The 25,830-nt window shown below is 44.2% G+C and overlaps 1 protein-coding gene and 1 long non-coding RNA gene across 2 annotated transcripts; both read left to right on the forward strand.

Annotated features, from left to right (window-relative positions):
* The first annotated feature begins 4,986 nt into the window (after positions 1 to 4,986).
* Positions 4,987 to 7,093, forward strand: LOC125508542 (protein TRIGALACTOSYLDIACYLGLYCEROL 5, chloroplastic). Its single transcript, XM_048673273.1, has 4 exons — positions 4,987 to 5,180; positions 5,296 to 5,340; positions 6,612 to 6,644; positions 6,721 to 7,093. Exons 1-4 carry the CDS (start codon positions 5,141 to 5,143, stop codon positions 6,882 to 6,884), a joined length of 282 nt encoding a protein of 93 aa, XP_048529230.1. The 5' UTR covers positions 4,987 to 5,140; the 3' UTR covers positions 6,885 to 7,093.
* Positions 7,094 to 9,820: 2,727 nt separating this feature from the next.
* On the forward strand, positions 9,821 to 14,230 carry LOC125555872. Its single transcript, XR_007304928.1, has 8 exons — positions 9,821 to 9,999; positions 10,117 to 10,373; positions 10,588 to 10,852; positions 10,952 to 11,640; positions 11,773 to 12,218; positions 12,344 to 12,631; positions 12,720 to 14,044; positions 14,141 to 14,230. It is a non-coding gene; the product is annotated as an uncharacterized LOC125555872 (long non-coding RNA).
* Positions 14,231 to 25,830: the final 11,600 nt, after the last annotated feature.

The following is a 25,830-nucleotide window of genomic DNA, read 5'->3' on the forward strand; positions in this document are numbered from 1 at the left end:
TCCAATGGAGCATTGCAGAGCCAGTGCAACAGATTCTTCATTAAGGGTAAAAGAGGCCAAAGAAAAACTAACCACTAGAAAGAATTCATTGCTACCACCAGAAGGGGAGAAATGAACCGTAGATCCAAAGCATCGACGCACCTGAGCCGCGACTGCAAGGCCGGGGGAGAAGTCCCAATGCAGAAGACCATCCATGGTGAGCTAGATCCTTAGGTGCCATGGTTGGGTGGTGGTGGTGGTAGGAGGAGGTGGTGGGAGGAGAGAGCCATCCTGTAATTGATGAGGACTATGTTGCTGGTGAGGAAGTAACCTCAAAGAAGAAAGTGCTCAAGAAAGAGCAAGATGCTGCTGCTGCCATGAAGCCTAGTATGCACAAGAAGGGTCCTACCCAGAGGAAGCCCATGTCTAAAGCCAGAGCCTCCACTCTAGAAACTATGAAACCTGGAGAGGAAGAGGCTGCTGGAGGAAAGAAAAGGAAGGAAAGGGTCAAGAAGACTATTGCCAGAGTGATAGGAAAACCTTCCATGATGAGAGAATCTGATGAAGATGATGAGGAGGAGGAAGAACCAGTGCCAAAATCTCATAAGCACATGGGGGATGCTATCAAGTCTGGGGCTGCTCCATTTAAGCCCAAGACAGCCCTCAACTCAAGCTCAAGCTTCAAAGCCAACTGCACCCAAGAGATCCACCAGAAACATTTTAGCTGCAGGGAAGAACAAGGCCCCAGTGCCTGAAGTGCAAGAGGATGAAGAGCATCAAGTGCTCAGAAAGATAAAACTCAAGATTCCAGATCATGACGACAATCATCCAGTGGCTGAGAACATGAAGTTGAGAAAGGATGCATGTCTCAGATTGTGGAGACAGACTGATCCATGTGCTGCAAGGAGAAGGAATGTTGTGGACTACCGCTTTCACACCAAGGAACAACAAGACTGCTATGAGATAGTCTTATTGGACAAGAAGCCCATTTTCAGTGACATGATATGGGTTGATTGGGAATTCATTGATGACAATGAGGATTACTTCCTAGAAGTTCATGAGAGTTTCAGAATGAACGGAGTTGACACTTTTGTTGGTCAAGAGCTGACAAAATGGAACGATGAAATGGTCATGCAATTCTATTCAATTGCCCATTTCTATCCAGATGGCAAGATAGTCTGGATGAATGAAGGCACAAGGTATCAATCATCAATTGCTGAGTGGGCCAAGTTGATCAATGCCCTTGAAGAAGGTGAAGATGACACAGATGTGTATGCCAAGCCAAGGAAGGGACACAACTCCATGGCTCACATGTACAAGGAAATCCATGATGATGCCTTGGAGACTCACAAATTTGTATCCATCTACTATCTGCTGTCAGGTTTGACCACAATAAACACTATATTGAGGTCACTCTGCTGCCCAAGTCAGGAGATCATAGGATGATCTGTGGTCACTCAATCAAACTGCTTCACATGTTTGATGTGCCAGAAAAGTTCAAGGTGATGAGCTTGATCGTTGAAACTGTGAATAGAATTGCTGCTGACGAGAAAAGGTCATGTGGATATGCCCCCCACATTGAGATGCTCATCAACTCCAAGATGGGGCCATGGACATGTCTACTAGACAAAGATCATCTTCCCCTGAGGACAGACTTTGAGGACAATGTGGTTGTCATGGATGCATCACATCCTACTTCAGTAGAGGCTCAGGAGAAGCGAGAGAAAGCAAAGGTTGCAAAGACTTCCACAATGCCAGATGCTTCAGTTGTCAATCTCAAGACCAAGCAAGATCAACTCAGTTATCTGCTTGAGGCAACAGTGAGAATAGAGAAAGGACTAGCCACCCTGACTCGAAATCAAGAGAGCCTTGAAAGGATCTTTGAGACTAAACTTCATGATCAAGATGTGAAGGTCACCGAGATTCAGACCACGGTTGAGAAGCTACAAGAAGAGATTGAGGACAGGAGTGACAGACCAACCACCAACACTTTTCAGCGTGTGCCAAGGGCATAAAGGTCTGTAGCTGTGCTAGTTGTTAGTGATACGAGGACTACCACTTCAGCACCTACAGCAATTGCCCCAGTCATTCCTCCAGTTGTAACTCCTCCAGCTCCTCAGACATGTTCGGAAGCGTTTGCAGATGTTGTCCTCTCCACGCCATCTTCGCACACCGGAGCTCTCGGAGATCGTGCCTAGAGTGTCGCATAGCACTATGCATTTTCAACTTTTTGGTAACTTGTTGCCAAATGGGAGGAAGTGTATAGATCATTAGGCTTCAAGAGAGAGAGCATTTTGCCTTTTGTTGCTTCTCTTGCTACTTGTCGTTTGATCATTTTCTTGCTACTATCTATGCTTGTGTGTGAGATACTCTTATGATCATGTGTTTGATCATATTATGCTTTAATGCGCGCTTGAATGATGATAACTTAATATTTGTGTATGATCAATCATGTTTCCTTTGGTGATGAGTGCATGTTCTTTATATTCTATCATTTTGAGCGCTCCACTAAGATGTATGTGACATCGAAGAGTTGACCCATGATCCTAATCGATTATGCATTTGCATTCAAAAGCAAATTTTAAATAATGCACAATTTAGGGGAAGCTCTTGTTTATCACATACTTCTCAAAGCGACAATTTATTTCACTCGTATTATCATTTGTCGAAGCTTTGTTCTATATGCTGTCATCAATTAGCAAAAAGGGAGAGATTGAAAGTGCAACTAATCCCCGGGTGGTTTTGGTAATTCATAACAACATATAGCTCATTGAACTAATATCCATTCAAGTTAAATATTTTAGAAAGTTCAATGATTGGCATGGCATGGACTAGAGATGTGGACCCTTCAAAATGCTAAGGACAAAGATTGGCAAAAGCTCAAGACTCTTCATTTCTATTTTAATAATCCAAGATCACATTGAGTCCATAGGAAAAGCCAATACTATTAAAAGGGGATGAGGTGTTGCTTAATGGTCTACTTGCTCAATATGCTTAGTGATATGCTCCAAAACCCTCAAACACTTTCTCAAATCCAAATATGTCCAAAACCTAAAGTCAAACTCGGCCCCACCGATTTGATCTATCTGGCGCCACCGAGTTTCTTTGACATAGCCACTGCCAGAAACCCTAATCAATTCGATCTCACCGATAGGTATCTTGGTCTCACCGAGATGGCAATGCAAACTCTCTGTTTCCCTTCGTAACGTTTCGGTCTCACCAGAATGAGTGATCGGTCCCATCGAGTTCGCAATGCAAACTCTCTGTGTCCCTTCATAACATTTCGGTCTTACCAAAATGAGCGATTGGTCCCACCGAGTTTGCCTGACCAACTCTCTGTTTGCTCATTGCTGAAATCGGTCTCACTGAGTTCATGCAAATCGGTCACATCGAGATGAGGTTTTGTCCTAACCCTAGCACATCGGTCCCACCGAGTTGATCATCTCGGTCCCACCGAGATTCCTAACGTTCACATTTGAACTGAATCGGTCGCACCGAGTTCTCCTATTCGGTCTGACCGAGTTGGGTCAAATGTGTGTGGAGGCTATATGTACCCCTCCACCCCCTTCTCTATTCAAGAAGGAGCCATCAGAACGTGCCTACACTTTCACTACTCATTTTCTAAGAGAGAACCACCTACTCATGTGTTTTTTCCAAGACATTCCAATCCAACCACAAGAATCTTGATCTCTAGCCTTCCCCAAGTTGCTTTCCACTCAAATCGTCTTTCCGTCATAGCCAAATCTTTGAGAGAGAGTTGAATGTTGGGGAGACTATCATTTGAAACACAAGAGCAAGGGGTTCATCATCAACACACCATCTAGTACCTTTTGGAGAGTGGTGTCTCCTAGATCGGTTAGGTGTCACTTAGGAGCCTCCGACAAGATTGTGGAGTTGATCCAAGGAATTTGTAAGGGCAAGGAGATCACCTACTTCGTGAAGATCTACCCGAGTGAGGCAAGTCCTTCGTGAGCGATGGCCATGGTGGGATAGACAAGATTGCTTCTTCATGGACCCTTCATGGATGGAGCCCTCCGTGGACTCGCGCAACCGTTACCATTCGTGGGTTGAAGTCTCCATCAACGTGGACGTACGATAGCACCACCTATCGGAACCACGCCAAAAATCTCCGTATCTACATTGTGTTTGCCTTCTCCAAACCCTTCCCTTTACCTTCATATGCAATGTTTTACTTTCCGCTGCTACACTCTTAGAATTGCATGTGTAGGTTGATTGTTTGACTTGTGCTAAGTTGCTAAAATCTGTCAAGACTTAAAAATTAGGAAAAGGCTAGATTTTTATTTGGTCAAGTAATCTAATCACCCCCCCTTAGACCTACTTTCGATCCTACAAGGAGAAATCCCTCTGTCACCCGCGGAAGTGGCACGAAGGACATGAAGCAGTGGAATGGAGTACCACCAGATTTTCTGCAAGTCGGCTGACAAACCTAATCCAGACAAGTGGCGCCCCCGGCTGAGGAGTACTACAAAATTAATACCGATGGCTTCTTTATACCTGGGCAGCAGCATGCAGGATGGGGAGTCGCGGTCAGGACAACAGATGGCAGCCTGGTGCATGCCCGCTAGAAGACAGGAGCATATCTCCGATGCTTTCGCTACTGAAGTGGTAGCCATGTCACATGTCATAAACACCGCAGCAGACCTGGGAATGGTCCGGGTGGAGTTTGAGACCGATTCACAGCTTCTGGTGGATGAGTTGGATATGAGGAAGTCGACTCCTCGGCTTATGCGACTGTTATCGAGGACATGAAATACCAACTGAAACTATGGTTCTTCAAATTTACTATTTCAGTATGTAGGCGTAGTGGTAATTCTGTAGCTCATGAGCTCGCCAAGTCTGGCCGCCACTGTGCACCAAACCACTTTATGGAATGGGAGTCCGATGTACCTGCCCATGTGGGCGAATGTGTTGTGGGCGATTTGCCTCACCACAGTTAAGTAATGAAGGTATGCTTTCTTAAAAAAAAGAGCGACCGGACTGATCCTTGGGCCCGCCCAAAACTTGGCCCGGCCAGTCGCGGCCCACTGATTGCTGACGTCACCGTGTCGTCAAGACCACCGAAGTGCCGCTTTCCCATCGGCTCGCTCATCGTCCCATCCAACCCCGGAGCACCACCAGCGTAGCGGGAAGGCATCCATCCATGGTCGTCTCCACCTTCAGCGGCCCTGGGATTGGGGTCGGTAAGCGGCTGACCTTGATTCTTCAAATTATTGGATCTTGCATTCTTGCGGCGATTTGGTTCTCGCTTCGTTTTAGGTTTCTTGATCTTGTCTCTGTCTGTTGAAATCGGCGCAGGCTTCGGCGTCGGCTGCGGATTCGGAGTCGGATGGGGGTTCGGAGGTGCGGAATGATTCATTTCTTTCGCCGCAAATTGTCTGTGAGGTTTTTACACCGCTCAAGTTTTAAGGGAGGGGCGAGAACTTGGAATCGCTTCTCGTTCAAGCATATTCGGGAGAATTAGTCCTGATTTTTGCTTATAGATTCCGCTGTTTAGTACTCCTATATATCTGTTTAGCAGTCCCACTCCCTACAAATGGGAATCTGTTTACCCGCTTCATAACCAGTAAGATGCATGCGAATTGGTTACCAAAAGCCTCCATATGGAGTTAATTGTTATATGGAGTCACAAAGAAATAACAGAACAGCTTTGCGTATGATGAAACTGATCCAGCTTGTTAAGACGATGGATCTCCACTGCTCACAGACGTGATAAAATGGATGTTGGATTTCAACCATCGTACCAAAATTGTATGATAATATGTCATACGCACAGAAATGCTTATACCTCAACATTCAAAATTATATGAAGCCGGTTTCCATGTAAGCATGTTTTTGTACTGTAGAACTTGTTCCTCAACATCTAAGTTGGTCCAATATTATATGAAGCCTGCTTCCGAAGCATCTTATGGAAATGCTTATGACATAACATTCAGTATTATAGAAATGTGAGACATAAGCGAAGTTAGATCCATCGGCCTCCTGAACTAGAGGCGTAGAGTAGACGATTTTTTTTTAATTGTTCTTGAGATGGATTTTATTGTTGGTACATCTATTTTAAACCCCATCACTCCCTAGCCAGGCCTTTCACCCATTGCTAGCTAATCTTTCAAATGTTGATAGTTATTAAACCAAACATCACAGGGATGGTTCCTCAACAGCATTCCTAGTTCTACCTAATATAAGATGAGAAGGAACAAAAATATTCTATTAACCAGGGAGCCAAAAGGTTATATGCAAAAGGTTTGTGCCCACAGATTTAATTCAATCTGTACACTGGTCTAACAAATTAAATCAACAATTACAAAGTTGTATTTAACTAGTTTTTTTCTTCTTCTGATTTCGTGCTAAAAATCCAAGCTTCAGTTCTATAGTAGTATTACACTTTAATATGAATTAAGAATATGATCCATAGCCAATACAGGTAGATAGACTAGTCCCACGCACCCAGCTAATAGAGGGTTTTGTAACTGGCTTATGTCTGGGGATAAATTTACCGGAACAGACTTTCTTTGAAGAGTTATGGTCCTATTGTACGTCAGTAACTATTCCTTATTGACTATGTACATTCATTGTAAGAAAATAACATGCTTTAATTTGCTTTTCTACCACAGGAATGCCTCTGAACGTATTCGGCTTGGGCATCGGTACGAAGCTTGTCAGTTACTATATACATCATCTAGAGTAAATTGGTACTGAATTGAATTTCCTCTTTGTGAATAGGTGGGGGATGCGGAGTTGGTCTTGGTTTAGGATGGGGCTTTGGAAATGCTTATGGTTGTCAATATCGATCTTCAAGGGTCCAGTTTCAGGGCATTGAGTTTCAGAAAAAGTCTGAAGGAGATGAAGCACCAAAGCTTGTTGAAAAGTCTCGTCCTTATGGCTAGTATAGCTGCGATCATACAATTGGCACAGGCAATGTTACCATTGTCCGCTTGATTGTAGTCAATTGTCTACCTGGAAAGTTGTTTCAAAGCATTTTGATGTTTTGATGAACTTGGACGTTTTCATAGCAACATAACGAGGATAATCCATGGTACCTTTTCCGTTTCGGATAATGGTCTTTATATTTGGCTAAAATTGTCCATTAACATTCTCTTGGTTGGGTGCACCCTGCAAGTTTTTATTGTTACTCTTGTTAAGTACCTGCAGTTCACTTAGTGTGTGTAGTGCATTATGTCTGGATATGGTTAATTACAATCTAGCTGAAATAGAAAATGCATACAAACATTGAGCTCTGTTGTGAACTCTTGACTCCCCTGCATAATTTCTTCCCTACAAGGCGAAACAAAACTGAAGGCTGTATTATTTTTTCTGAAGATTATAATTAGTAGGATAATTTTTGCACCAAGGTTGACAGTTAAAACTGTTAGCTCAGAATGTTCCCAATATTACAATCAGTTGTGGCTTTTATTTAAGTAAAATCAGTGAAAATGAGAATGCAATAGCGAAGATTAATGCAGAGTTTAACACTGATCTTTCGGTGGATGCGGTGCCTACATGCTGGAAACCTGAGCAGCTGGTTTATCATATTATGTATCGACCTGGCAACAATGGTGGTGGCTTGTAGAACTGCTGCTATCAGTGATTCTTCCAGTGTGAGGCCTCTTATGCATTCACAGAAATGGATTATCAAAGGCAGCTGTGCCGTCGGTTGACGTGGGAGAGCTTGCTGTGTCTGCGTCGCCGCTCCTGAGCCAGTATGTCTGCTGGAACGTTGCTGCGCTGCTTGGGACATCCTCCATGACCCACTCAAAGCCCCTGGGGTAGTAGATCCCTGTCCTTGGGTGTGGCACCCACAGTGCTGTCTCTGCTGACCTTGCTTTTGTTGGCTGCACCTGGCTCGTAAGGTTAGAGCTTTGCCTGTTCTTAACTTCCCTGCATATGGCAATCCAAGCAGTTACTTTATGGAGCATATCAGCATAATGATGTTGCATTTAGCAATTCAAGTTTCTCTTCACTAGGATATGAACAATCTTTGGACTACAGTAATGCTTGAATGTCATCGTTCTGGAATCTACCAAATTGAAAGCTTCAGTATTGCAGGTTTAGAGGGATGCTAGAGGCTACTTACCGGAGAAGACCAGTCGATTTTGCAATTGCACTGCGGCCCATCAACAAAGGCTGGGGAGGCACTAAAATCTGCTACTGTTTGTTCTTTCCTCCTTGGGGTCAAGCAACCGATGGCAGTTCCCTCTTGGTTGGTACCTCTCTTCTCCCCAACCCTGGTATATATAGCTAGAGTTTTCTAGTTGGAACTCTGCCACCATGGTCAGGGTCACACGGACTGCACATCTGATAGGATATGAATGATTTGACAAGCTCCTGCAGAGGATCATGAACGATTTTATTCATAGTCGTTGGCTTCTACTTGAGCAGAGGTTTGAGCTTGATTGGACACCATTGGACCAAACACCATGAGAACTGATGCTCCTAGAATCTGAAGTCAAATCTGGCCAAGTACTGTCCTATGGCAGTACCGTATCTACTTGGAGAATCATGAGACAGCCCTACTGGTGCTGGTTGTACCAGTAGGGAGAAGAGATGGGAACACAGCTTGAAGAAAAGCAATTACAGAATTTCCGAGCTAAAATCTCTGCTTGTCTGGTTGCAAAGGATTTTGTCTGCCATGAACTTATTTTGAACTCCTTGATACGCATGAGAAGCAACCGACATGTGGACCCCAGTGATAGATGGAGTCAGGCAGATTATACATCTGTTGAGACTTCCTTTGCTGATTTCGAGCCACACACTCTCATGAGATATATGTGTTTGCCTGCCTGCGGGATATTGTGCAGTCTGTGGCATCCTTGCGCGTACGGTGTCTCATGACCTGATCCATCTTCCCCATATAATTTTTGTCTGCATCATTAATGATCCATTAGCAGAATAATGGAGGGCATGGGATCTGATACTTTGAAGCATGCATAGCTGTGGTGCAGAACTAAAGATGAAGCATTTCAGTTGCTTGTCTCTTCGTGCGGCGGAGTGGAGAGTAAGTTCTTCCCATCAGATTTGACATTGGAGTCATAGAGTGATAGAGGGCAAGAAAAAGAGAATAAGATTTTTTTTCTCATAATTTTAGATGTTGCGTGCATCGGTGTCGTAGCAATAGAGCTTTAATAGTGCAAGAATAAAGCTCATGATCTTATTCCCGGCGGTTCCCGTCCTTCTGTTCTCTCTTTTGGTTTCAGTGGAAGGCTACGGTACAGGATGGCGTGTTGGTGTATAACGTAACATCTAATATGCCCTGTGGATTTCAGTTGTCTATGCTACTAGAAACTGTGGATCTTCGAGGCCTTCAGGAGAAAATATGCTACAAGTGAAACTTTGCTCTGCGAAAATACCTGTGCGGTAATGATTAAATAAATTCCAGAAAGTCCCTGCATTCTTGCGTCACTAGGAGCTGCAGTTTAAAGATAAATCATGTAACTGGACGCGGCGTTTTGGAGCTCAGGCTCAGCTGCACCCGATATCTCGCTCATTCAATTCTGTTTCGGGATGCGAACAAATCCAGCTGGCCGAAAATCCAGCTGGCCTGTTGGGCGCGCGCAGCGCTAATTTGGGGGTAGGGTGAAATACCGTAGGAAACAAGGAAGAAGTGGGCCCGAAGCGGTGCGCTAGACGGACGTGAACGATGGAGAACAGTGGGCCGTGACCCAGAATGTGACATGTGCTCGCTGGGCCACAGATCAGGTAATGGGTCCAAAATAGAAAATAACGACTGAGCCGTTTGTTGGAAAGTGGGTCAACATCCAACACGCCCCCCCCCCCCCCCCCCCCCCCCCCCCCCCCCCGTGCGGTTGATGAATTAAAAAAAACTTTTTCCCGGTTCTCAGATGGCCTCGGTCATTCTGGAAACCCTCGCCGCCGCATCCGCTTCAGACCAGAGGAGAGAAAACAGCGGACACAAGAGCTGCGCCTACCCGGGCGTGCGACGCCGCCGAAGACCGAAGGGATGGACACCGACGACATGGAGTTCCTGCTGGATGCGGTCCACAGGTTAGTCCCAAATAGATCCATGCATTCTAGTTTCGAGATGTAGTACAGCCCCCGATGTGAGCCTCCGAGCTTACAAGCATTGGTTCTGTCCGCCTCCGCCGACGACGGATTTCACAGGTTCCCCATCAGAGAGGAGTTCGCTGACAATCTCGAGCAGCCAAATCCGGTCGCCCTACGCTTACTGATACAGAATGGGGGTGGGGGGGTGTGGAAGCTTGCGATCCAAGCGATGGGTCTGCCATGGGTGAGTATGTTGTACAAGGTGGAAACCATGGCGCACAAGACGATGGGCGCCATGGACGTCCTCCCTCGCTGACAAGGTCAGCACAGTCAACTGACAGGGTAAATCTAGAGGCGCCCGGCTAGACAAAAAGGTAATACGCAAAATTATTCAGATTTATATGAGTTGTGTGTGCACACTGGCTCATGTAGATATGATTGCAGCACTCTATGGTCTTCATTTCCTGGTAGTGGACAAAACACACATCTGAGAGGGTGAAAATGATAAAAAAAAACTAGTTAGTCTGATAAGGGGTCTTCGGTCAGAATTGGTTTAATAACATGTATGCATTTTTTGAAAAATTGTAGGTTAAGGCTAGGAAGTGCGCCGCCGGACCGAGCCCCATGCCCATCTCGCATGTCCGCATTGGAGCTCTCTATGCGCAAATATGCAGAACAACCTGACAAAAGTGTGATACGCCCAGAACTAGGACTAAGTTTCGACTCCTTGGGCGAGGCATATGATTTCTACAATCTTTATTCGTGGGAGGTTGGTTTTGGGATTAGATACGGGAAGAGCCGTCTGAATGCGGAGAGAACGAAGAGCATGCAGGAAATTGTTTGTGGTTGCTCTGTAAGTCCTGTCACATATACAAGAAGCAAGTATTTTCAACACAGAGGTTGTGCTGGTTTCCTGATCCGATGTACAATGTGTTTGCTACTTGTTCTGCAGGGGAAACCTAGCTGAGAACAACCGTTCTTGCAAATGCGAGTGCCCGGCTCTGATCGGGCTGTTGCGTGCGTCGGACAACAGCTGGTACATCACGAAGCACCGTGAGAACCACAATCACTCAATGTCACTTACCATGGGTGAGAAAGTATACTGGCCCTCGCACAAACATATTGATGTGTACACAAAGGATTTGATAAGGCAACTTAGGGAGAACAATGTTAACCTTGGGAAAGTGTACAATATAATTGGGAGCTTCTTTGGGTCAGTGGAGAAGGTACCGTTCACAAAAAGGACTCTCAGGAACATATGCGGCAAGATTAGTCGTGAACAAGCAGACGATGATGTGAGGAAAACATTGGAAGTGTTTGCGGATATCCGTTCCACCGACCTAGGTTTCACCTATGTGGTACTGGCAGGCAATTCCAGGAAGGTGAAGAACGACATGTGGGCTAACGGAAGCAGTCGTATGTAGTATAAATTCTTTGGTGATGTGGTGACCTTCGACACGACGTACAGAACAAACCTCTGTGACATGCCATTTGGATTATTTGTGGGAGTTAACAATCATTACCAAAGTATTATTCTTGCTGGAGTGTTGATGCAGGATGAACAAGAAGAGAGCTTCAAGTGGGTGTTCATAGAATTTCTACGGTTGATGGGTGGGCCTGCTGCAAAGACAATATTGACAGGTATGCTTCAGTTGGAATATCACATGGATAAATGTGTACCAAAGATGACATACTATGGTGATGCTAGTTCATATATTACTAATCATGTGTGGACACTAAAAAAAGTTCATTTCCCATTGCGGATCAATGCAGGGCCATGGAGGTGGCAATAAGGAATACTCATCCTCAGACAGTACACCGATGGTGCAAGTGGCATGTCCGGAAGAAAGCAAAGGATACACTGGGTCCACTGTACACGAAGAAGAGCGACTTTCAGGCAGAGTTTCACAAGGCTGTGAACCACGTGCTTACTGAAGACGAGTTTGAAGCAGGATGGGCCATGTTGCTGGACAAATACAACCTCCGTAGCCACACTTACATGACACAAATTTACGAAATGAGGAGGAAGTGGGCGAAGCCGTACTTCAGAGGTGTGTTCTGCGCAAAAATGACAAGCACTCAAAGAAGTGAGAGCGCAAACCACATGCTGAAAATGTACATGCCCCATGAGCCCTATGCATGTGCTCGTTAGGCAGTATATGAGGTTGCAGTTTGACAGAGAGCGTGAAGAGAGCTATGAGGAAAAGAGGACCATGATTGTAAGTTTGGGTTTTTTTGCCCGTCTGACAAAGACGTACATCCTGTACATCTCCATTATGTTTATTTTAATGGGTAATGAGACCTGAAACCGATATGTGTTTTCTATCTGTAATGTCAATGACAGGGTGGTGTTGTGAGGAGGACCAACCTTGCAATAGAGCGGCATGCAAGCAAAATATACACAAGGAATATGTTTGAGGAATTTGGTTGCCTAATTGTTGAAGGAACAACCTATAATGTAAGTGAAGTGGAGAGGCTGAAGAGATACAAGACAACACACAACAATGCAGCCAAAAGAGAAAAGTGGAGCAAGGTTGAATATGAGGTGACCATAAACGAAGACAAGTCAATATTCAGTTGCGAGTGTGGCCAGTTTGAGTACACTGGGATGTTGTGCTGCCATGTCCTGAGAGTGAGTTACTGTGAAGCTTTAACTATCTGGGTTGAAATGATAATGCAATTCACAAACTAACGGAGGGGGGCGCTGAATGGTCTTGCAGGTTATGTAGATTTTGCCTCTGGAGGAGATCCTGAAGCATCATATTTTGAAACGATGGATAAGAGACGGCAGGGATGTACTGCCAGATCACCTTGTCCAATAAGGACAACTCACTGAGCTTGTCGTTCACATATAGGCATGCAACTTTGTATTTGGAGGCAATGGAAGTCATGCACATGGGGGATGCTAGCGCTGCATGTTATGACCACGTCAATGCTGGTCTCGATGCTTTGCTGTTAAGTTCGGCACCACTAGCAGAGGTGAGGGACGGTTTGGCTTTCGAGGACCAACTAGCCGTAACGGCAGATGCAAGGAAGGGTAAGGAAATAGCAACTACAAGTGCTGACCATGACGCGGGGCATAGCCAGAGTGCTGGCCAGTCTGCTAGCATAAACAAACTTCAAGGGCTTGGTGCACCTAACAAGCATAGAGGCGCTGGCAGGCCGACGAACAGTCAGGACAAAGCCACGTACGAAGGTTTAAGCAAGCGCACCAGATTCTGTAGCATCTGTCGGTGCGAAGGTCATAAGAAGACCATGTGCCCGGAAAGGGGTGATACACCAAAGAAACCACGAAAACCAGCAAAATGCAAGAATTGCAGGATCGAAGGACACTGGCAGAACACTTGCAAGCGGCCGCTTGGTTTGGCTGAGCAATGAGTTTTCTATTTTACTGTATATTGTGAAAAAAATTACCAGGGTATTTTCCAGTGTGTTTCCTATGTGGCACTGTTGCATCCCTAAAATCAATCATGCATCAAACTGCTCTGTTTATTGTTGTACCGTGAGAGTGGACAAAAGGTTTTTATGCCACTGAACTATGATGAGGTTAATGTGGAATCCATGCACCCTGGATGGAATTAGAGTAGCTGCATATGTGATGTTATTGTTAGATCATCAGGGAGGTTGTTAGAACGTGCATTTTCCTAAACGAGAGGATCATTTACATGCTCTATGTTTTACTTTTGTGGGGTTCCTATCTGTTGCGTTTCATCGATGTGTGTATTGCTGACACATGGACCTCACGCATAGTCAGGAACACCCGAAACGGGGTGGTTTTTGTGCGCCATTTTTATTCAAAATTCAAAAGGATCAAGTAGAGAGAGTAAATGCAGACGAAGGCCTGGGGCAAGACAGACGCAGTATAAGATACAACTGGGGTGCCTGCTCGGCTACATTGCTTCAGTTTCCCTCCTTTGCCACAGGTTCAAATTTTTTTGAAAGTCCAGACTGCTTCACAATGGCGATGTCTTGGGAGCAATCAACGGCGAGCGGCACAACCTGCTGCTCTGATCGGCGTGAGAAAATCATCATGAAAGAATATCAGGTGAAGACCACTTGCCCTTAACCATGACTCTATTTCTAATTTGTTATGAGATTTGTAGCTGGCAGTGCTCACTCTATCCAATCTATATGCTCGCAGACAACTTCAGCAAGCCTGGATTCAGCGGCGAGCGCGTGGAGTACAACGGTGCTGCCGGCGAGAAGACATGCTTGTTCGGGACAGGTGAGGAAAAACCCTGTTGTGACTGTTTGTTTGATGCAAGCTTGTTTCCATTGAAAGCAACAAAGTTCAAAATGTGTCGTCTTAAAATCTTCCAGGGTGAGGTGATCCAGCAAGCTGACTGCCATCGTGGAGACCTGAAGCAAGAAGTGGCGGATCAGACAAATGAAGTTGATGAGGAGGAAGGGTTCGGTGAGTACGATCCATATGAATCCGCGCATCCGGCAGGAATCTCTAGTGAGAGCGGCTTGGAAAACAGAGCTGACGAACCCGAGGCGCGCGCAACTGGATTGGGTGGTGATGAAGATGAAGTGACAAGCTTGCCAGCTAAACGTCGACGCTTAGAAGACTAGTGCGCCATGGGCTTCAAGCTCAACCGATCAATTAAGCTGCTATTATAGTTGGATGAACACTTACCATTCGGTCAGCATAAGTTCATGTTGAACTGTTTCCTGGCTAACCATGTGTAGTGTCATCCCTCCGTATGAACTGCTGTCCTCACCAAACATAATAATCTAGTTTTTCTCGAGTCTGATAACTGGGTAATCTGTGTTGTTGCCACTCTGTCATTATTTTATTCTTTATGCCAGCTGTAAGCAAATCTTACATAGATGGTGCAAAAACACTTCATTCCAGATGATGGTTCAAATAATGAACTGACGATTTGCCCGGGCCGGTAAGCACTCAGCTTAAGTGTGCATGTGGTGTCCAAATGACGGGGCGTATGGCGTCAAAGTAGGTAAACACATAATAAATGCAGAGGTCGGTGGGCGCTCTCATGCATGCAGTTGTGGTACGCGCTTGTCGCGGGCCTCTGTCCAATATTCCTTATGGTTGGCATGGACCAGCTTGAACATTAGTACTGTTCTGACCGGACGGATATCTGGCGCGTGTCCTGATATGCGGAAAACATGAGATGCATATGGAAGCCGCATTTGCCTGTTAGTGGTCACTGGCCGACATTTTCTGTACATATGTTAGGATCAGTTAGTTGATGAGGGAGCAGATGGGCCATGTGAAAGCATTGTTCAATAACAAAAAAAAGTGGACAGTTGCTCTCAGTGACATGGTATTTTCCCATGCGAGTGCAGATTTTCGGTATGCTGCATTTTACAAACGTTTACGAAAAATGAATGCAGCCATTGCAAAGCAATGCAAAAATTGTCGCGTCGGTCAACTTAGGGAGACGGGGGGAATTAGCCTGCCCATGGATCGAAACTGGTGTAATGAATGCGAGGAATAAATTTCCTGCACGGCTGGTTCCAGTGAGGAGTAAATAGTGAGAAGACTACACACATAGGCACGCGGGGTGAGACAGCTTGTTGCCTCTTTTAGTAAAAAAGTAGCACACCGTCCGAGCAGGGGCTGGTACTTCTTCTCCCCCTAGTCTAGTGCACTAGCTCATTTCATCCTCTCCAACTATTCTCTTACCCTCAGAAACACTGCTCACGGCCTCCCAGATCTGGTATCAAAGTGTAGATACGTCGGCTATGTCTCTCCGGCCAGCTCAATCAACTGCGACGATGAGTTTCCCTCGATCTGATGACAGAAAAAGATAGCGCACTCGCCGGGCTCGCTTTCTTGTCTGCCTTTTTCCGTCTTGTAAAGCTTCAGTCTGGTTGGTGGCTTTTCCTAAGTCGTTCCAATGGTTGCCGTGTGTAGGTCCTGCGTCAAGGAGCCACCGGATCCACCAAAGAAAACGAATCTCCCATGTGAGGAGATTGACACCCATGGAAACTGCAAAAAAGCAAGGTCTGTCCGACGTCGGTGGGAAGAAGGAGATGAAAACGGGGCTCAGCTAGACCTAGATACTACTGCAGGAGGGGGAACGCAGCTCACTAGATCCAATGCCTCGGTAAGACTACGCTAATCACAAAAAGAACAGAACAGTAGATTCGATTTGGCTCGGTCCTCTTTGATAACGCTCCTCTGTTCTGTGCAAGTAGTGGTCAACATATAAAAATAGTCATCACCGCTAATGTATTGAAAAATGGCGGGTTGGTGATTGGGAGGATGGTGAAGTGCGGCCAAGTACAACTCGAAAGAGAAAACAACACGTGGTGGCCGACAGCAGCTGCGCGGGGACTAGTCACCATAGATCTCGCAAAACACCGATCCTCGTTGACAGATCTCCGCACCCTGGTGTTCATGATCTTCCACTCGTGGCACCGGGGCTTCAATCCGAGACAAACACCCTCCGTGGTAGGGTGATTAAATGTACATGGAGTTGCCATCATATCCTTAGGCTCGGAATCCCGTACTACCCAGTAGTTCATAGGACAGGCATGGCTAGTTTGTTAACCACAGCGTGGTCAGGTGACGCTGATAGGAGGTTCTATGCTTTGCTACTGAGTAGGTTTAGGTGGCAAGACATGAGGTTCACATTCCCTGATGGCCAGTTTAGGTATTTTACTCCCAGATCCATAGTTCGGACCTTAGGTCTGAAAAATTGGGGGAAAACAGGTCAACTTGACTAAGTTATCACCCAAAACCAGGCAGAGTTATGCACGAAGAATCAGGGACACTCTTGGAATAGAGACTAGGACACACGCCAGAGACGAGGGATTAACCATACATGTTGTCAACGAAGCTATAAAAAGGATGGAGTCCTCAATTCTTGACGGCAGTCAAACAAGAGCCTTTGAGATGGCTTTCTCCCTATTGGCTGCCGACACATATGTTGGGCCGAGACAATCGTACACGTCGATACTGGCATGTGTGCTAGAATAAGGTGGTACAGGAGGGTACGACCTAGCTGAGTGGGCTTTCGAAATCATCAGGGCAGCAGCTAAGAAAATGCAAGAAGATTTGGAGGCCGGTGTGAGAACAATTATTGTTGGTGGCAGCCATTTGGCCCTTATTGTAAGTTCCTGTGAAAATAAAATATTTCTTTGTGCAAATTAAAAACATATGCTTCACAACTGAATGTTGTTTCAATCATGCTTAATGTTTGGGGTTATATATTTGCAGCCATGGTTCTTTGACTAGATGGACTATGGTCCACACAATGTCGAGCCGCACACAGTCCCCGCATCAGCGTCTATACAAGGAAAATATGTAGGAGGCTCATATATCTGACAAGAGAGTACCCGGCCATATTCACTGTAAGTAGACTGCCTGCCATTTGAGAAAACCGTCGTTGAATCCGGGCATGTCAACCTTTTATGATTAATTCCCAAGCCAATGAATGAACTGAAATATTGTGCATGTAGTTATTATATTGACCAATGAGCATGTTCATGCAGACGAGGCCATATGATCACTTCGATCCACGGGAGGATAGATGGATTGATGTAGTTGGAGAACCTGGAGGCATCCTGCAAAATACAGGTAATGGTGACCTGTTTACTTCTTGATTGAAGGAATTCAATGAAAAAAGGGTGGGTCATGTCTAGCACAAGAATATGTTGAAAACATCAATATATCTTGAGAGCAATTGTTTTCTGTGCAACAGAAGCGCAACTGGACGCGCTACGAGCAGCTCAGGGGCTAATTGCAGCTAGCCAACAATTTCACACTGCGTCATTATAGAGGTCTGGAGATGAAGCCTATGTCGACGAATCAGAACAAAGCACGCCCGTATACAACACGGATTCAAAAGGAAAAAAAGGTAGTACAAGAAAATCCAGATTCGTCGAGTAGCGACAGCGATGATGAGCCGGTGGATCCAAGTGTGCGACTGGATAGGACACTAAACAGGGCTGAGATTAGAGGTTTGTGTAATGAAAATTTGTTAGACCTGAGTCATACCCTTTCCATTGTGGCATCAAACCTAAAAATTATATTTCATACATGACGCAGGCGAGCCCATAGCAGCGCCGGCAGCCCCAGGAAGACTGAGGATATATATGAAGGAAATATGCCCTAGAGGCAATAATAAAGTTATTATTTATTTCCTTATTTCATGATAAATGTTTATTATTCATGCTAGAATTGTATTAACCGGAAACATAATACATGTGTGAATACATAGACAAACAGAGTGTCACTAGTATGCCTCTACTTGACTAGCTCGTTAATCAAAGATGGTTATGTTTCCTAACCATGGACAAAGAGTTGTTATTTGATTAACGGGATCACATCATTAGGTGAATGATCTGATTGACATGACCCATTCCATTAGCTTAGCACCCGATCGTTTAGTATGTTGCTATTGCTTTCTTCATGACTTATACATGTTCCTATGACTATGAGATTATGCAACTCCCGTTTGCCGGAGGAACACTTTATGTGCTACCAAACGTCACAACGTTACTGGGTGATTATAAAGGTGCTCTACAGGTGTCTCCAAAGGTACATGTTGGGTTGGCGTATTTCGAGATTAGGATTTGTCACTCCGATTGTCGGAGAGGTATCTCCGGGCCCTCTCGGTAATGCACATCACTTAAGCCTTGCAAGCATTACAACTAATGAGTTAGTTGCGAGATGATGTATTACGGAACGAGTAAAGAGACTTGTCGGTAACGAGATTGAACTAGGTATTGAGATACCGACGATCGAATCTCGGGCAAGTAACATACCGATGACAAAGGGAACAACGTATGTTGTTATGCGGTCTGACCGATAAAGATCTTCGTAGAATATGTAGGAGCCAATATGGGCATCCAGGTCCCGCTATTGGTTATTGACCGGAGACGTGTCTCGGTCATGTCTACATTGTTCTCGAACCGTAGGGTCCGCACGCTTAAGGTTTCGATGACAGTTATATTATGAGTTTATGAGTTTTGATGTACCGAAGGAGTTCGGAGTCCCGGATGAGATCGGGGACATGACGAGGAGTCTCGAAATGGTCAAGACATAAAGATCGATATATTGGACGACTATATTCGGACTTCGGAAAGGTTCCAAGTGATTCGGGTATTTTTCGGAGTACCGGAGAGTTACGAGAATTCGCCGGGAGAAGTATTGGGCCTTATTGGGCCATATGGGAAAGAGAGAGGGGCTGCCTAGGGCAGGCCGCGCACCCCCCAAGGCCTAGTCCGAATTGGACTAGGGGGAGGGGCTGCACCCCTTCCTTGTTTCCTACTCCTACTACATGGAAGGACTCCTAGTTGGACTAGGAAAAGGGGAATCCTACTCCCGGTGGGAGTAGGACTCCCCTAGGGCGCGCCATAGAGAGGGCCGGCCCTCCCCTCCTCCACTCCTTTATATACGGGGGCAGGGGGCACCCTATAGACACACAAGTTGATCTTCGTGATCGTTCCTTAGCCGTGTGCGGTGCCCCCCTCCACCATATTCCACCTCGGTCATATTGTAGCGGTGCTTAGGCGAAGCCCTGCGACGGTAGAACATCAAAATCGTCACCACGCCGTCGTGCTGACGGAACTCCTCCCCGACGCTTTGCTGGATCGGAGCCCAGGGATCGTCATCGAGCTGAACGTGTGCCAATAACTCGGAGGTGCCGGAGTAACGGTGCTTGGATCGGTCAGATCGTGAAGACGTACGACTACATCAATCGCGTTGTCACAACGCTTCCGCTGTCGGTCTACAAGGGTACGTAGATCACACTCTCCCCTCTCGTTGCTATACATCACCATGATCTTGCGTGAGCATAGGAATTTTTTTGAAATTACTACGAAACCCAACAGTGGTATCAGAGCCTAGGTTTTATGTGTTGATGTTATATGCACGAGTAGAACACAAGTGAGTTGTGGGCGATATAAGTCATACTGCTTACCAGCATGTCATACTTTGGTTCGGCGGTATTGTTGGATGAAGCGGTCTGGACCGACATTACGCGTACGCTTACGCGAGACCGGTTCTCACGACGTGCTTTGCACATAGGTGGCTTGCGGGTGACAGTTTCTCCAATTTTAGTTGAACCAAGTGTGGCTACGCCTAGTCCTTGCGAAGGTTAAAACAGCACCAACTTGACAAACTATCGTTGTGGTTTTGATGCGTAGGTAAGATTGGTTCTTGCTTAAGCCCGTAGCAGCCACGTAAAACTTGCAACAACAAAGTAGAGGACGTCTAACTTGTTTTTGCAGGGCATGTTGTGATGTGATATGGTCAAAACGTGATGAGATATAAGTTGTTGTATGAGATGATCATGTTTTGTTAAAGTTATCGGCAACTGGCAAAAGCCTTATGGTTGTCTCTTTATTGCATAAGATGCAAGCGCCAAATAATTGCTTTACTTTATCGCTATGCGATAGCAATAGTTGCAAGAGCAATAGTTGGCGAGACGACCGTGTGACGACACATTGATATAGATCAAGATGATGGAGATCATGGTGTCATGCCGGTGACGATAGAGATCATAACAGTACTTTGGAGATGGAGATCAAAGGCGCAAGATGATGATGGCCATATCATGTCACATATTTTGATTGCATATGATGTTTATCTTTTATGCATCTTATCTTGCTTTGATTGACGGTAGCATTATAAGATGATCTCTCACTAAATTATCAAGAAGTGTTCTCCCTGAGTATGCACCGTTGTGAAAGTTCTTCGTGCTGAGACACCACGTGATGATCGGGTGTGATAGGCTCTACGTTCAAATACAACGGGTGCAAAACAGTTGCACACGCGGAATACTCAGGTTATACTTGACGAGCCAAGCATATACAGATATGGCCTCGGAACACGGAGACCGAAAGGTCGAGCGTGAATCATATAGTAGATATGATCAACATAGTGATGTTCACCATTGAAACTACTCCATCTCACGTGATGATCGGACATGGTTTAGTTGATTTGGATCACGTGATCACTTAGAGGATTAGAGGGATGTCTGTCTAAGTGGGAGTTCTTAAGTAATATGATTAATTGAACTTAAATTTATCATGAACTTAGTCCTAGTAGTATTTTGCAAATCATGTTGTAGATCAATAGCTCGCGTTGTTGCTTCCCTATGTTTATTTTGATATGTTCCTAGAGAAAATTGTGTTGAAAGATGTTAGTAGCAATGATACGGATTGGGTCCGTGATCTGAGGTTTATCCTCATTGCTGCACAGAAGAATTATGTCCTTGATGCACCGCTAGGTGACAGGCCTATTGCAGGAGCAGATGCAGACGTTATGAACGTTTGGCTAGCTCAATATGATGACTACTTGATAGTTTAGTGCACCATGCTTAATGGCTTAGAATCGGGACTTCAAAGACGTTTTGAACGTCATGGACCATATGAGATGTTCCAGGAGTTGAAGTTAATATTTCAAGCAAATACCCGAGTTGAGAAATATGAAGTCTCCAACAAGTTCTATAGCTAAAAGATGGAGGAGAATCGCTCAACTAGTGAGCATGTGCCCAGATTGTCTGAGTACTACAATCGCTTGAATCAAGTGGGAGTTAATCTTCCAGATAAGATAGTGATTGACAGAATTCTCTAGTCACCATCACCAAGTTAGTAGAACTTCGTGATGAACTATGATATGCAAGGGATAACGGAAATGATTCCCAAGCTCTTCGTAATGCGGAAATTGATGAAGGTAGAAATCGAGAAAAACATCAGGTGTTGATGGTAGACAAGATCACTAGTTTCAAGAAAAGGGCAGAGGGAAGAAGGGGAACTTCAAAAAGAACAGCAAGCAAGTTGCTGCTCAAGTGAAGAAGCCCAAGTCTGATCCTAAGCCTGAGACTAAGTGCTTCTACTGCAAAGGGACTGGTCACTGGAAGCGGAACTACCCCAAGTGATTGGCAGATAAGAAGGATGGCAAAGTGAACATAAGTATATTTGATATACATGTTATTGATGTGTACTTTACTAGTGTTTATAGCAACCCTTCAGTATTTGATACTAGTTCAGTTGCTAAGATTAGTAACTCGAAACGGGAGTTGCAGAATAAACAGAGACTAGTTAAGGGTGAAGTGACGATGTGTGTTGGAAGTGGTTCCAAGATTGATATGATCATCATCGCACACTCGCTATAAATTCGGGATTAGTGTTGAACCTAAATAAGTGTTATTTGGTGTTTACGTTGAGCATGAATATGATTTGATCATGTTTATTGTAATACGGTTATTCATTTAAGTAAGAGAATAAATTGTTGTTCTGTTTACATAGATAAAACCTTATATGGTTACACACCCAATGAAAATAGTTCGTTGGATCTCGATCGTAGTGATACACATAATCATAATATTGAAACCAAAAGATGCAAAGTTAATAATGATAGTGCAACTTATTTGTAGTACTGCCGTTTAGGTCATATTGGTGTAAAGCGCATGAAGAAACTCCATGCTGATGGGCTTTTGGAATCACTTGATTATGAATCAGTTGATGCTTGCGAACCATGCCTCATGGGCAAGATGACTAAAACTCTGTTCTTCGGAACAATGGAGAGAGCAACAGATTTGTTGGAAATCATACATACTGATGTATGTGGTCCGATGAATATTGAGGCTCGCGATAGGTATCATTATTTTCTAATCTTCACAGATGATTTGAGCAGATATGAGTATATATACTTGATGAAACAAAGGTCTGAAACATTTGAAAAGTTCAAAGAATTTCAGAGTGAAGTGGAGAATCATCGTAACAAAAATGAAAGTTTCTATGATATGATCGCAGAAGTAAAATATTTGAGTTACGAGTTTGGTCTTCAATTAAAACAATGTGGAATAGTTTCACAAACTCATGCCACCTAGAACACCACAGCATAATGGTGTGTCCGAATGTCATAATCGTACTTTATTAGATATGGTGCGATCTATGATGTCTCTTACCGATCTACCACTATCGTTTTGGGGTTATGAATTAGAGACAGTTGCATTCACGTTAAAATAGGGCACCATCTAAGTCCGTTGAGACGACACAATCTGAACTGTGGTTTGGCAAGAAACCAAAGTTGTCGTTTCTTAAAGTTTGGGGTTGTGATGCTTATATGAAAAAGTTTCATCCTAATAAGCTCAAACCCAAATCGGAGAAATATGTCTTCATAGGATACCCAAAGGAGACTGTTGGGTACACCTTCTATCACAAATCCGAAGGCAAGACTTTTGTTGCTAAATTCGGAGTTTTTCTAGAGAAGGAGTTTCTCTCGAAAGAAGTGAGTGGGAGGAAAGTAGAACTTGATGAGGTAACTGTACCTGCTCCCTTATTGGAAAGTAGTTCATCACAGAAATCTGTTCCTGTGACTACTACACCAATTAGTGAGGAAGCTAATGATGATGATCATGTAACTTCAGATCAAGTTACTACCAAATCTCGTAGGTAAACCAGAGTGAGATCCGCACCAGAGTGGTACGGTAATCCTGTTCTGGAAGTCATGTTACTAGACCATGACGAACTTGCGAACTATGAGGAAGCGATGATGAGCCCAGATTCCGCGAAATGGTTTGAGGCCATGAAATCTGAGATATGATCCATGTATGAGAACAAAGTATGGACTTTGATGGATTTGCCCGATGATCGGCAGGCCATAGAAAATAAATGGATCTTCAAGAGGAAGACGGACACTGATAGTAGTGTTACTATCTACAAAGCTAGAATTGTTGCAAAAGGTTTTCGACAAGTTCAAGGTGTTGACTACGATGAGATTTTCTCACTCGTATCTATGCTTAAGTCTGTCCGAATCATGTTAGCAATTGCTGCATTTTATGAAATCTGGCAAATGGATAAACAAAATTGCATTCCTTAATGGATTTACTAAATAAGAGTTGCATATGATGCAACTAGAAGGTTTTGTCGATCCTAAAGGTGTTAACTAAATATGCAAGATCCAGCGATCCATCTATGGACTGGTGCAAGAATCTCGGAGTTGGAATATACGCTTTGATAAGTTGATCAAAGCATATAGTTTTATACAGACTTGCGGTGAAGCCTGTATTTACAAAAAAGTGAGTGGGAGCACTACAACATTTCTGATAAGTATATGTGAATGACATATTGTTGATCGGAAATAATGTAGAATTATTCTGCAAAGCATAAAGGAGTGTTTGAAAGGAGTTTTTCAAAGAAAGACCTCGGTGAAGCTGCTTACATATTGAGTATCAAGATCTATAGAGATAGATCAAGACACTTGATAAGTTTTTTCAATGAGTACATACCTTGACAAGATTTTGAAGTAGTTCAAAATGGAACAGTCAAAGAAAAGGTTTCTTGCCTGTGTTACAAGGTGTGAAGTTGAGTAAGACTCAAAGCCCGACCATGGCAGAAGATAGAAAGAGAATGAAAGTCATTCCCTATGCCTCAGTCATAGGTTCTATAAAGTATGCCATGCTGTATACCAGATCTATTGTATGCCCTACCACTGAGTTTGGCAAGGGAGTACGATAGTGATCTAGGAGTAGATCACTGGACATCGGTCAAAATTATCCTTAGTGGAATAAGGATATGTTTCTCGATCATGGAAGTGAAAAAAGGTTCGTCGTAAAGGGTTACGCCGATGCAAGTTTTGACACTAATCTAGATGACTCTAAGTCTCGGTCTAGATACATATTGAAAGTGGGAGCAATTAGCTAGAGTAGCTCCATGCAGAGCATTGTTGACATAGAAATTTGCAAAATACATGCGGATCTGAATGTGGCAGACCCGTTGACTAAGATTCTCTCACAAGCAAAACATGATCACACCTTAGTACTCTTTGGGTGTTAATCACATAGCGATGTGAACTAGATTACTGAATCTAGTAAACCCTTTGGGTGTTGGTCACATGGCGATGTGAACTATGGGTGTTAATCACATGATGATGTGAACTATCGATGTTAATCACATGGTGATGTGATCTAGATTATTGACTCTAGTGCAAGTGGGAGACTGAAGGAAATATGCCCTAGAGGCAATAATAAAGTTATTATTTATTTCCTTATTTCATGATAAATGTTTATTATTCATGCTAGAATTGTATTAACCGGAAACATAATACATGTGTGAATACATAGACAAACAGAGTGTCACTAGTATGCCTCTACTTGACTAGCTCGTTAATCAAAGATGGTTATGTTTCCTAACCATGGACAAAGAGTTGTTATTTGATTAACGGGATCACATCATTAGGTGAATGATCTGATTGACATGACCCATTCCATTAGCTTAGCACCCGATCGTTTAGTATGTTGCTATTGCTTTCTTCATGACTTATACATGTTCCTATGACTATGAGATTATGCAACTCCCGTTTGCCGGAGGAACACTTTGTGTGCTACCAAACGTCACAACGTAACTGGGTGATTATAAAGGTGCTCTACAGGTGTCTCCAAAGGTACATGTTGGGTTGGCGTATTTCGAGATTAGGATTTGTCACTCCGATTGTCGGAGAGGTATCTCTGGGCCCTCTCGGTAATGCACATCAATTAAGCCTTGCAAGCATTACAACTAATGAGTTAGTTGCGAGATGATGTATTACGAAACGAGTAAAGAGACTTGCCGGTAACGAGATTGAACTAGGTATTGAGATACCGACGATCGAATCTCGGGCAAGTAACATACCGATGACAAAGGGAACAACGTATGTTGTTATGCGGTCTGACCGATAAAGATCTTCGTAGAATATGTAGGAGCCAATATGGGCATCCAGGTCCGCTATTGGTTATTGACCGGAGACGTGTCTCGGTCATGTCTACATTGTTCTCGAACCGTAGGGTCCGCACGCTAAGGTTTCGATGACAGTTATATTATGAGTTTGAGTTTTGATGTACCGAAGGAGTTCGGAGTCCCGGATGA

Source organism: Triticum urartu, chromosome 5 (assembly GCF_003073215.2).
Source record: "Triticum urartu cultivar G1812 chromosome 5, Tu2.1, whole genome shotgun sequence".
In the NCBI taxonomy this organism is placed as follows: Eukaryota; Viridiplantae; Streptophyta; class Magnoliopsida; order Poales; family Poaceae; genus Triticum; species Triticum urartu.

Excerpts from the sequence above, each read along its gene's own strand:
- LOC125508542 (XM_048673273.1), top strand. The coding sequence starts at position 5,141 with ATGGTCGTCTCCACCTTCAGCGGCCCTGGGATTGGGGTCG. Across the intron at positions 5,181-5,295 it reads CGGCCCTGGGATTGGGGTCG|GCTTCGGCGTCGGCTGCGGA; the intron begins GTAAGCGGCTGA and ends AAATCGGCGCAG. Across the intron at positions 6,645-6,720 it reads CGTATTCGGCTTGGGCATCG|GTGGGGGATGCGGAGTTGGT; the intron begins GTACGAAGCTTG and ends CTTTGTGAATAG.